We start from the raw sequence: 13,343 nt of genomic DNA, 5'->3' as shown, positions 1-13,343 counted from the left end.
AGGGCTCGATATGCTCATAGAAGACTGTTACTTGAATATAATCAGAAGCCCTTAAGTGAAAATACCTTAGTCTGTGTACAGCAATTTTCCCCTCTAGCTCTGGATATAAAAAAACATCATCCTAAGACACTGGCATGTGGTAAAACTAGTTCTGGGCCCTGATGTAGAGACCCCGATTTTTGCTTATAAGCGTGCCAAAAATCTAGGTAAGCTTATAAAACCTCCCAAAAATCAAGCTAGCCAGATCCAAAAGGGCCACTTCACTTGTGGATGTTGCCAGTGGTGTGAGTCCTCTCTCACTGGGGACAATTGGACTCATCCCCAGTCTCAGAGGACGTACCATGCAAGAACCAGAACCGACTGTAAATCTACCCATGTCATCTATATAATCCAATGTCTGTGTCCAAAACTATATATAGGACGCACCACTAGACCCATGAACATCAGACTGAACGAGCATAAGTCCCGGGTCAATACAGGAGAGGAAACAGCCCCTTTAGTTAGACACTGGTCTCTTTTTAAACATAAAATATCGGACTTAAAATGGCGGATCATTGATAAGGTGCAAGTTGGGTGGGAGGGGGGTAATATAGAACGTACTTTAAATTTAAGGGAACTCCGATGGATGTTTGAACTTAATACAATGATCCCCTATGGGCTGAATCTTACGAGTGATTGGTTAACTCTGGCGGTATGATTCAAACCGCTCTGTTTGCCGCTGTTCGATAGTGGGGCCCCGCCCCCAATAGTGATTGGTGGTAATCGTCTTACATCAGACGGGTTTTCTGTACTTTAGTTCCCTCTTTGAACGCCGCGGCCGTATTGAAACTTCGACATGACTGTTATGGCATTAGATACACTCTAAAAATTAGAAATTCAAAATGTTCTGGTAAGTCCGCGAGCTATATTTTCCTAATTCTGTCTTGAATCACCTTGATTGTACTAATATCTGCTTTTATTTTCATAGTAATCTGTTCCCCGACCCTGAGGAAGCTATTTGAAACGCGTCGGTGGGGATTCAGACAGAGCAGAAATAACTTAAAGATAAGTCGTTATTACTATTTATTACTATGCACTGACACTTTATTATATAAATTATATCCATAATAACATAGTAGATGACGGCAGATAAAGACCCGAATGGTCCATCCAGTCTGCCCAACCCGATTCAATTTAAATTTTTAAATTTTTTCTTCTTAGCTATTTCTGGGCAAGAATCCAAAGCTTTACCCTGTACTGTGCTCGGGTTCCAACTGCCGAAACTCTGTTAAGACTTACTCTAGCCCATCTACACCCTCCCAGCCATTGAAGCCCTCCCTAGCCCATCCTCCACCAAACGGCCATATACAGACACATACCGTGCAAGTCTGCCCAGTACTGGCCTTAGTTCAATATTTAATCTTATTTTCTGATTCTAGATCCTTTGTGTTCATCCCACGCTTCTTTGAACTCACAGTTTTACTCTCCACCACCTCTCTCGGGAGCAAATTCCAGGCATCCACCACCCTCTCCGTAAAGTAGAATTTCCTAACATTGCCTTTGAATCTACCACCCCTCAACCTCAAATTATGTCCTCTGGTTTTACCATTTTCCTTTCTCTGAAAAAGATTTTATTCTACGTTAATACCCTTCAAGTATTTGAACGTCTGAATCATATCTCCCCTGTCTCTCCTTTCCTCTAGGGTATACATATTCAGGGCTTCCAGTCTCTCCTCATACGTCTTCTGGCGCAAGCCTCCTATCATTTTCGTCGCCCTCCTCTGGACCGCCTCAAATCTCCTTACCAATGACCTGTACAGGGGCATCAACACCTTCTTCCTTCTAGTGACAACGCCTCTCTTTATACAGCCCAGCATCCTTCTGGCAGCAGCCACTGCCTTGGTCACACTGTTTTTTCACCTTTAGATCTTCGGACACTATCACCCCAAGGTCCCTCTCCCCGTCCGTGCATATCAGCTTCTCTCCTCCCAGCATATACGGTTCCTTCCTATTATTAATTCCCAAATGCATTACTCTGCATTTCTTTGCATTGAATTTTAGTTGCCAGGCATTAGACCATTCATCTAACTTTTGCAGATCCTTTTTCATATTTTCCACTCCCTCTTGAGGACATAATCTGTTACAAATCTTGGTATCATCTGCAAAAAGGCACACTTTTCCTTCTATCCCTTCAGCAATGTCACTCACAAACATATTGAACAGGATTGGCCCCAGCACTGATCCCTGAGGGACTCCACTACTCGCCTTTCTTTCCTTCAAGCGACTTCCATTAACCACCACCCTCTGGCGTCTGTCCGACAGCCAGTTTCTGACCCAGTTCACCACTTTGGGTCCTAACTTCAGCCCTTCAAGTTTGTTCAACAGCCTCCTATGAGGAACTGTATCAAAGGCTTTGCTGAAATCCAAGTAAATTACATCTAACATATGTCCTCGATCCAGCTCTCTGGTCACCCAATCAAAAAATTCAATCAGGTTCGTTTGGCACGATTTACCTTTTGTAAAGCCATGTTGCCTCGGATCCTGTAACCCATTAGATTCAAGGAAGTACACTATCCTTTCTTTCAGCAAAACTTCCATTATTTTTCCAACAACTGAAGTGAGGCTCACCGGCCTGTAGTTTCCTGCTTCATCCCTGTGACCACTTTTATGAATAGGGACCACATCCGCTCTCCTCCAATCCCCAGGAATCACTCCCGTCTCCAGAGATTTGTTGAACAAGTCTTTAATAGGACTCGCCAGAACCTCTCTGAGCTCCCTTAGTATCCTGGGATGGATCCCGTCTGGTCCCATCGCTTTGTCCACCTTCAGTTTTTCAAGTTGCTCATAAATACCCTCCTCCGTGAACGGCGCAGAATCTACTCCATTTTCTCGTGTAACTTTGCTAGACAATCTCGGTCCTTCTCCAGGATTTTCTTCTGTGAACACAGAAGTATTTGTTTAGCACATTCGCTTTCTCCTCATCACTTTAAACATATTGGTTCCCAGCATCTTTTAGCCTAGCAATTCCATTTTTCATCTTCCTCCTTTCACTAATATATCTGAAAAAATTTTTGTCTCCCTTTTTTACATTTTTAGCCATTTGTTCTTCCGCCTGTGCTTTCGCCAGACGTATCTCTCTTGGCTTCTTTCAGTTTCACCCTGTAATCCTTTCTGCTCTCCTCTTCTTGTTTTTTTTTATATTTCACGAACGCCAACTCTTTCGCCTTTATTTTCTCAGCCACTAGGTTGGAGAACCATATTGGCTTCCTTTTTCTCTTGTTTTTATTGATTTTCTTCACATAAAGGTCCGTAGCCATTTTTATCGCTCCTTTCAGCTTAGACCACTGTCTTTCCACTTCTCTTATGTCCTCCCATCCTAACAGCTTTTTCTTCAGGTACTCTCCCATAGCATTAAAGTCCGTACGTTTGAAATCTAGGACTTTAAGTATCGTGCGGCCGCTCTCCACTTTAGCCGTTATATTAAACCAAACTGTTTGATGATCGCTACTTCCCAGGTGAGCACCCACTCGAACATTAGATACTCTCTCCATTTGTGAGGACCAGATCCAATATCGCTTTTTCCCTTGTGGGTTCCATCACCATTTGTCTGAGCAGAGCCTCTTGAAAGGCATCCACAATCTCCCTACTTCTTTCCGATTCTGCAGACGGAACATTCCAGTCCGCATCCGGCAGGTTGAAATCTCCCAACAGCAGAACCTCCTCTTTCTTTCCAATTACTCACCATAATCGGTTCCGATGAGGATGGCTACCACATTTAGGGACTAATTATCTATTCACTTGGTGTGGCTCTCTGAGGACCGTGAAGTGAATGAACACTGGATTTTTCATAAGTGGTCACTAAAGTTACCTTAAGTTTATTGAGAAAATCAATTTAAGCAGCTAGGTGCTGGCTTTAAATATCTGGGAATAACACCATCGGCGTTGGACAAAATACCACCTGACGGCTGAATACTGACCCCACATAGGCTGTACAGAGCATGTATTTTCTGTATTCCTTTCCTTTGGTTGCTAGTTTGCACAGTTCAGCCTTCTTCTAAAGGAAAGTATCAGCAAACTATACTATACTGCACACCATGTTCCACAAGTGCATGCCCATGAAGAACTGATGGGATAATATGGGGATATGAGCATAGTATTCTGAAAAAAAATTTCTCCCATCAGACTCCAATGTCCGAGCCAGAGGACACTGAGGAGAGAGCTTTGGAACTTTAGGCTCTTTTGAATGCAAATTCAGCCTCCATGGAATGGAGAGGAAACTGTTCTTTCTTAAATACAGAAGCAGGGAGGGTGTCTCCCATATTCTCATCAGAACTTCCTTCAGGACTCTGTGAAAAAGTACTGTCACAGCTTTCTTAGGAGGTACCTTTCTCCTCTACTGTCAACTCCCATCTCCATCTCTTCTATCTTACTGTACCGCATGCCTGGAACAACCTGCCTGGCTCTTTACAATAGGCTCCATCTCTGGTGGTATTCAAATCCAGGCTGAAAGCACACATTTGAAGCTGTATTTAAATCCTAACCCTATCAATATATGTCTTTCATCCCTTCAATGGTCTCCCGCCACATCTTCAGCCCCCCCCCCCTCAATTCCCTTCTTGAGCACTAAGCTCAGACTCCCCTTTGTCCTTTGTGATTCCACCTCATCAGCCTCCCTCCAATTCCCTACATGAACACTTGTTCTGACTCCCCTTTTGTTCTGTGTGTCTGTCATAATTAGATTGTAAGCTCTTCTGAGAAGGGACTGTCTCTTACATGTACAATGTGCAGCGCTGTGTTTACCTGGTAGCGCTAGAGAAATAATAGACTGCCCTCAGCTCTTCCTCCTTCTCTAAGTGAAATGGGATTTCTTGAGTCATCTCACTCATAAAATCAAGTGGAGATTTACAACTCTTGTATGATAGAGAGGAATCTGAAGAGACTTGAGGCCCTTCATTCGAGAAGGGCTTATTCTCCTCTTCAGAGTTTCAAGAGTGCTCACAGTCAGATTCATAACAATCCTCCATAGGAAAAGTTTAAGTTTCTGTCTGTCTCACACTATTTAATGATTGTTCCCAATTGCCTCTATCAATACTCAGTGTTGAAGGCACTTTGGACATTTTCAATGCCAGTGCATCTCTAGTGTCCAGTACAGTTCTGGGACCTATTCAAACCAATGTTTCCAATAACAATGGACCAGTCTCATCTGTGCCGAAAAGCTTATCTCATTGCCTTTTTCTCTCACATATTCTCTTCTTTGACATCTGGGAACACAGAAGACATTAAGGATAGTAGTTGTGTTTCAGGCATTTCAGGCACCAGTTATAGGAATCCAACACTTCTTGAAGATGCTAAGGGTCTTCATGGACATGTTGTCTGGAAAAATAGCTGCAGTGAAATCAAAGAACTTAATTTTGAAAATATACTTGGATGTGAACCTGAGGTCCATTAGGTCCAAATCAAGCTAATGAGGAAAAACAAAGAAAACTTAGGAAATGGCCAAAAAAGCCTAATTAGAGAAGCTACTAAGAAAATAAAATACATGACAACAACAGGACTACACACAGGAAAATAATTCTGAGCAGAAAAATGAAGTAATCAGTGTTGAGGCAAACATAGCACTCAAATATACCTGTTCTACATCATAAAAAAAAGAATGAGGTGGTCCTATGTGACAGCGGCAGGTGGGAGTAGACATGCTTGCACATTTGACATTTTCTAATGTTCTGGAGAAAAGTTCCCAACTAGGCTCCATCTGACATCACCAATAGGCGAGAATTCAGCTATCCTGCTTTTCCTCAGAGAAAATAACAGAATGTTTAATACAGAACTTCTATGCACTAAGGAGGTAACTTTATGAACCATTTTTCATGGGTAAAAATAGCTCATGCCTTAAAGTCTGTGCAGTAAACACAGAGTAGGCATGCTCAGGGAGAAAGTTTGGGTGCGACATGGGTGGAGCAGGCATAAATGTCAGTGGCTTTGCACAATTTGCTAACATGATATAAAAGCACATAGGTGCTGGCATGTTTTTATATAATAGGTATCTCAGTTCCCTGTCACAGATGCCCTGTTCAAAAATTACCCTCCATGTACATAGGTATTATAGGGGCAGAAAATGGATGGAATGGGGAAGGAATCAGCACTTTATATTTATAGAATACAAGAATATGGGCCAATATCTACCTGCACAAACACGTTGAAGGTTACACTTGTCTCAGCACAGGTGCAATTTTGTGCAGAAGCTTTCAGGTAGGCTTTTATAAAGGCATATAGGTGCATATGTTTTTACAAAATGGGCGCAACATACAAACTACATGCCTTTTTATATCATTACCACCTTATGTATAAAACCATATCAGAGAAGATCAATTTAACTTAGTTTAAGTGACATTGTGAAGACTAGTAAAATGGGAATCTGAAAAGTGACGACATTTGTTCATTCTTCGGAATAAAATATACCTGCAATTGCACATTTAATGAACTTAAGTCTTCTGCCTTTTTCTCTAATGACTGCACCCACACTTTTCTTTTTTGCCTACATCGTGAAGCAGCTGCACGATTCCGCTCTAAAAACTTCCTCCTTTTCTCATCAGGGTCATCACTTGCTGCCCTCCTTCTGCGGCCTCCTGTGCTTTGTGTCTGTGGTGCTGGGTGAGCAGGAGAGGCCTAAGGAGAACAAAGACAAGAATATTTTCTCAGTTTAACAAAGTTTATAATGTAAGAATAATTCTTGACTCATCCAAATTTACAAATCTATAAAAAGTCAAGCAAACCTTTTTATAGTATAAGCAAAAGATTTGCTTAAGATCTTTTTTGGAAAGTGTCTGCCTTGTGGCTCATATGGATATTAAAATACTAGAAGTAAGCACCACCAACGTGGCCTGGAGGTTTTTACAAGGGAAAATCAAAAAGTAAAGGCAAAATACATTTAATGGCTTTAAAAGAAGTAACTGTGAGCAATTGAACATATCACTTTTCAACATAGTCCCCGTGCAAGATGATGCATTTGTTGTATCGTTCAACTAGCTTCTGCATTCCTGCAGTTACTACTAAGATACTGTATGAAGTGTATAGTTTTATAAAATATTACGGGTTCCCAAGATGAAATAACCTTAAAAGTCACAATTAGATAAAAATCTGTAGTATTACTTTTAAAAAACATATCAATACATAAAAGCACAAAGACTAACCTTCAATCAACCCTGACTAGATAAAGTAACCAGTTTACTTCACCCAGATACTCAGACCAAATACCTTCCGGCTGAATACCTGGTCTAACGTTAAATGGACAAAGTTGTCTGGATAACTTTAAGCCTATAGCTACAGTGAAAAGTTTAGGAACCACTGGTCAAATTCTCTTGTATGCTTTATATGATTACTTTTGTGATAAGGCTGTACAAAAAATGTTTCCTTCTGATAATTATTTCATGGAGACCACTGTTTAAGTAATGCTTCCTCTCCTCCTGACCTCATTCCCCCCCCCAACGTTTTCTTCTTCTCTCCCTGCCCTCTCTTTCTTTCTCTCTTCATGCCCCCTTTCTTTTTTTCTGTTTCTCTTCTTTCCTTCTGTCTCCCTGCCTGCCCTCTTTCTCCCTCCCTACCCTCCCCCAAGCCACTGCCACTGCCGCTACCATCGGATAACAGGCCCCCAAAGCCGCCTGCCGCCGGCCAAGCTCTCCTTGCTTCGGGCCCACCAGCATTCCTTTCCCCGACGTCAATTTTGCCGTCGGAGAGGAAGTTCCGCAGGCCAGAACTTCCTCTCCGACGGCAGAATTGATGTCGGGGAAAGGAAGGCTGATGGCCCAAGATCAACCTATTGGGAGAAATGCTGCCGGGTCCTGCCTTTGAGGAAACAGAAAGTAGGCAAGACCTGGCAACAAGAAGAACAAATCGCAAGCTTCACTGACCTGTCTCCCGCTTTAGCCCGTGAATGGGGCTCTAACATGTGCATGCCGGCTTCCCTTCTCTCCTCCCCCCCCCGGACATAACTTCCGGTTTCAGAGGGAAGAGAAGGGAAGCCGGTACAAGCATACGTTAGCCCCGGAGCATAAGTTCTCCAAGCCGGGTTTTTTTTTTTTTTAATGTTGAGCAGCAGCGGCAGCAGCAGAATTCAGGAGCAGGCCAGTCAAGAGGGGAAAAAAAGAGAAGGGAAGAAAGGAACCCGCTCTGTGATCGACTGGGGTCGCCTGTGCGAGCGACCTGTCGATCGCGATCGACGTGTTGGGCACCCCTGTTCAAATGCTTAGACAGCTGTTCAGAGAAGTCCATGATTTTTTAAAGTAGTATGAACAACAACCAGGACCTAAGAATTTAGAAGTGTTAGAATATTTGTTAGATCATATTATTGTCTAATTTACCCTCCCTTTTACTAAGCCGCGGTAGAGGTTTCTTCTGTGGCCCAGAGCGCTAAATGCTCTGACGCTCAAAAGAATTCTATGAGCGTTGGATCATTTAATGCTCCAGGCTGCAGTAGAAACCTCTACCATGGCTTAGTGAAAGGGAGGTTAATGAAAAGTAACAATGAATCAACTTAAGTGTGTCCAGTTCAGTTGATTCACTTATTATTTTCAATCTATTAAAAATCAACAAACATATAATAATTTTACATTAAAAAATGCAGAAAGATGATGTGTTTAATGGAGTAGCAAAGGGACTGTCTCATATGTGTTAACGCACAGCACTGCGTATGTCTATCAGCACTACAGAAATGTTAAACAGTAGTAGTAAAAGGACTCTTTACTGAAACGTCTCAACACAGCTATATTTTGATGTTGATACCTACATCAGGAGTAGAAGTGCCTGAATCTGAAGAGCCAATGTCTCTCTGGCATCAGTTTTTGGAGAGGCACTTGAAAAAGCCAGTAAGCTTTTGCAACAATGTTGTGTCCACTTCTATTCATTTCAAGCCTTGGTCTTCACACCCAGTCCTTGAGGGCTGACAATGGGTCAGATCTTCTCAATATCCCTAATGAATATTCAAATCTCTCATGAATATTCATTATGCACATCCTGGAAACCTGTTGCGCTGGCAGTTCTTGAGGACTGGGAGTGGAGACCAAGACTTAAGAATTCACTGAAACACGCGATTTCTCCAGAGGAGCCTAAATATACTACTCTATCTGGCTGATTAAAGTTACCTGGGTAACTCTGGCTACTCATTGCTAATTATCAGCACTGACCAATTAAAGTTAAATCATATCCCGAGAACAGCCTAAAAGCCCATTATTTTGCCTCACTAAATGTTTTGCTTATTCAGTATTTTGCCATTTTACTGTTAACAAAATTATAAGTTTTTGTTAAAAAACTGTACCTACTGTACACCACCTTGTATAAATGAATCTTTTTTAAGGCAGTTAATAAATCTCAATAAATGAATGAATAAAATTACATTTATGTAGCTTAACACCAGTTTTATTTATTTATTCATTGAATTTTTTAGCCTGTCCTCCCAAAGGAGGTTACAAATCGGGTAACTCAATCATTTTCCCTATCTGTCCTGGAGGGCTCACAGTCTATCTAATGTACCTGGGGCAGTGGAGGATTAAGTGATTTGCCCAGGGTCACAAAGAGCAGCGCGGGGTTTGAACCCACAACTTCAGGGTGCCAAGACTGTAGCTTTAACTACTACGCCACACTCTCCTCAAATATAAAAACCTATAAGCTTAGGGTGTATGCTGGGATATTTGACTATATATTTGTTTCCTGTGGATTTGAACCCACCACCTGGGGAACACTGAGCCACATCAGCTGGCAAAAGACTTTAAATATTAACCCGACAATACTACCCATTTGTTTTTACTGTAGTTATAATGGAAAACAGAATGGAAATCACATTGAGGAATATAAGCTTGACAAACTATTACTATACCGGATTTTCAGTAGTAGATGATGCAGGTTGTTGTAATGATTGCGCATGTGCTTCCTCTGATACACTCCTTATAATCCCACTAGCTTGGCCTTTAACAGAATCTCCATTTGTTACCTGAGAATGCTGCTGGGTTAAAGCTGCTTTCAATCTCTAAGGATTAAAAAATAGAATATCCTTTATATTTTTTTTATAATGCAGTTTGTGAACCTATACTTGCTATCCAAATATAACCAGAACAAAGGCCCAAAAGTCAATAAAAAATATGTTCTTCAAAACATGAGGGAATAGATTTAAACTTAAATGCAAGAAGTATTATATGGTGCTAAGAACGCATACTTTTACACATGGAATAATAATATATTGGAGATTTACAACACTATGGATTACTTAAAACAATTTTAAGTACTTTTGTTTGTTTAGACATTTGAGAAGTTAAGTAGAGCCCTATGATTGGAAATATGCTGTCGCTATTATTGGCAACACTGATATGGCTGCTCATAGGCTCGTAGTTTCTAGTCATTAAAACAACCAGAAAATGCCATTTGTTGCTTATGGAAATTTAGGGCTTGTTTTACTAAACTGAGATAGAGGTTTTAGCGTGCGTTGAATTGCTGTGCACGCTAGACGCTAACACCAGCATTGAGCTGCATAGCGCGGGTTTAGCACACGAGGCAATTCAGCCCTTAGAGTCTTTCCCCCGGCCGTATTAATTTCTTCAGAAAACACATTTTTGTTTACTGGATGTAGTTTGTGGGGCATATTATTTACTAAAGAAACAACACATCCATAGTCTTACATCCAAATTAATTGATGTACAGTTTCAGACTTCATGTTGAGTTAGACTGTACGGCAACAATTAAGTGTTGATATTTCAGTTTGAAGCAATGCTCCATATTATTCCAAACTGTTTATGGCTACCATACATTTATTAACTAAGTACAGATTATATTGTCCTATCATTTTTACCTACATATACATTTAAAAAGCGATGTGAAATGCAGAACAAATTTTTAATTATATTTCATTCTTTTTCTCATGCCCGATTTATACATGGTAGGTTTATATATTTTATGGAGAATAGTATGTATTGTATTATGTTTTAAGTAATAAGACTGTTATGACCACTCATTGGTATCTCTGACACCCTTAGGAACTGAATGGGCAACAGAGCATTTGCTGCGCAGCACTCAGCTAAGTGGCTTTGCAAAAAGGAGGGAGGTATATTATGTTCTGCTAATAATTTTGTACTAAATGAGAAGATAAATTGAATAATAAATAAAATACAGACTTCAAACATTTTGACTGTTACTTTTAGTAAAACAACATATTTATTGAAAGATCTAATCACCCTCCATCTAATAGGTTCAGCAAAGTGGACACAGAATGTGAAGGTATTTCCTGTTCTGTGAATAATTGGCTCTTTATAAGCCTTTTGGAAAAGGAACTCAATAAAAACAGAGATATTGGGGCTTTGCTATTTAGGGACATAGGGACGTATTTACTAAAGGCATTATAATTTGGAGTTAACATGAATTTTAGTATGTGTTAACTGCACATCTAGGGCTCCTTTTACTAAGCTGCAATAGCGTTTTTAGCGCACGCAGAATTTTAGCACACGCTAAACCCATGCTATGTGGCTAAAACTAACGCCAGCTCAATGCTGGTGTTAGCGTCTAGCGTGCATGGCAATTCTGTGCACGCTAAGCGTGCGCTAAAACCGCTATCGCAGCTTAGTAAAAGGAGCCCCTAATGTTATTCTTTTTGAAGGTATTTTTTATGTAGATCATAAACTAATTTAGTCATTAGCATGCGGTAAATGCTAAGATTTAACACTGGATCATTTAGTGATTCCTATGCAGTGTGTGTGTGTGTGGGGGGGGGACGGCACCCACCCTCCTCTCCACTTCCCCCGACCCTCCCTGCCACGTGCGTGCGCCCCTTCTCTCGTACCTCTTTAATTTTACCAGCGTGATCAGTATCACGAACTTGCTGCCCGCGTTGGTGACGGCTCTCTCTGACATTACTTCTGGGTCCCGCGCCTAGGACATGACATCAGAGGGAGAGCTGACACAACACAGGCAGCAAGTTTGTGATGCTGCTTGCGCCGGGCAAATTAAAGAGTTATGGGGGAAGGGAAAGGAGTGTGCGCACAGTGGGGGGAGGGCAGAGAAGAGGTGCCACTCACCCTCGCTACCCCACTGCTCCCACTGTATCCCACCGACTCTCTCCTTTTCTTATTTTTCTTTGTTGGTTTGACTGTTTAACTGTATTTTAAGTTTTATTATGTTTTTGTTCCCCACCCTATTTAATTTTTTTATATTTTAAATTTTTATTGTAAACGGCTTAGATTTACCTTTGGTTTTATATTTGCAGTATATTAAATAAACTGAACTTGAACTCCTATATAGGAGGTGCTTAATGATCTAGCTTTAATTCCAGTTGGTATCCTGTTAGCATACGTTTCCTAGATCATATTAGCAGGAAAATGTTTCCATGCCACGCCTTCTTCCAGAAAATTTCCCAAATATTTGTGTTAAGAGGTTTATTACTGCAGAATGACTTAAAGCTGCCATAAGGTACCCCTTTAAGAGTATGCTAAGGGATTAACCCCTTTAGTAAACATGCTCCAATGCAGGTTATTGTTAAAGATTTTATTTTAGCCCAGATCCCACTCATAACTGGAGTTAACAGTAAAATAATGCATCTTAAAAATGGCCCACATTGGTAACTTATCCTTATAGATATGGAGGTAGCAAAAAATCAGTCCTCACACACACAAGCTATCTAGTAATTCTGCCCTTTTTCCGATTGTGCAATTGATGTTCCAGCTGTACATGTATTTGCTAATGTTCATATATGTATTTTATGAAAGGCTCTGTGATTGCTAGAGCCTTTTGTACAATATTAGGATGGACGGGGAAGGACCATGAATGCCCTGACTTTGGTCCACATTCACAAAACTTTAACGTGGTCGCTAAACTGGTTTCCGACGGTTTCGCCTGCATGCATTTTAGCGGCGGATTATCAAAACAGCTTATCTCGGTCTTTAGCAAGCTTTCAGTCTCTGACACTGCTGTGCAAATGGGCTCTTCAACAGTGAAATGAGCACTCCGGTGGATTCTTAAAAATCGCCGAGCCATTCTCCAAGAGTGGCACTGGCTTTTGGCGACAAAAATCAGCGACTGGTCCGGGGTGCTGGTACAGTTACAGCACTGTTTAAAGTGCATCTTGTGGTGTGTATTTTGACTGTGTATTATAGTTCCCTTTGGCAGCGATAGAGATGCTGTCTTATGGGAAGGGCCTTATGCGTCTGGGCCAATCAGGGATGCATCCAGGGAGGGGCCTGAGGCCCTGATTGGCCCAAGTTGTTTAATGCCCCTCCTATGGATGAGGCCTTATGCATCTGGGCCAATCAGGGATGCATCCAGGGAGGGGCCTAAGGCTACTATAACGGCTGCAACAGCAGCCCATTGATTTTTCACATGGATTTTTGAAA

General features: G+C 41.3%; 1 protein-coding gene across 11 annotated transcripts in view; it reads right to left on the bottom strand.

Annotated features, from left to right (window-relative positions):
- ATF2 (activating transcription factor 2) overlaps positions 1-13,343 on the bottom strand; it is a 185,134-nt gene that overhangs the window by 39,314 nt on the left and 132,477 nt on the right. For all 11 annotated transcript variants that reach the window (XR_004539519.1, XM_033945185.1, XM_033945189.1 and 8 more), the window contains 2 exons: positions 9,848-9,997; positions 6,439-6,645 (listed from right to left, as the gene is read on the bottom strand). Coding sequence is in view for 10 of the 11 variants with exons in the window: in XM_033945185.1 (XP_033801076.1) it covers positions 6,439-6,645; positions 9,848-9,997 (357 nt within the window). In the remaining variant the exon portion in view is untranslated. The remainder of the gene's footprint in view (positions 1-6,438; positions 6,646-9,847; positions 9,998-13,343) is intronic.

This window comes from Geotrypetes seraphini, chromosome 5 (assembly GCF_902459505.1).
Source record: "Geotrypetes seraphini chromosome 5, aGeoSer1.1, whole genome shotgun sequence".
NCBI lineage: Eukaryota > Metazoa > Chordata > Amphibia > Gymnophiona > Dermophiidae > Geotrypetes > Geotrypetes seraphini.
This window is presented reverse-complemented; position numbering and strand designations above follow the sequence as displayed.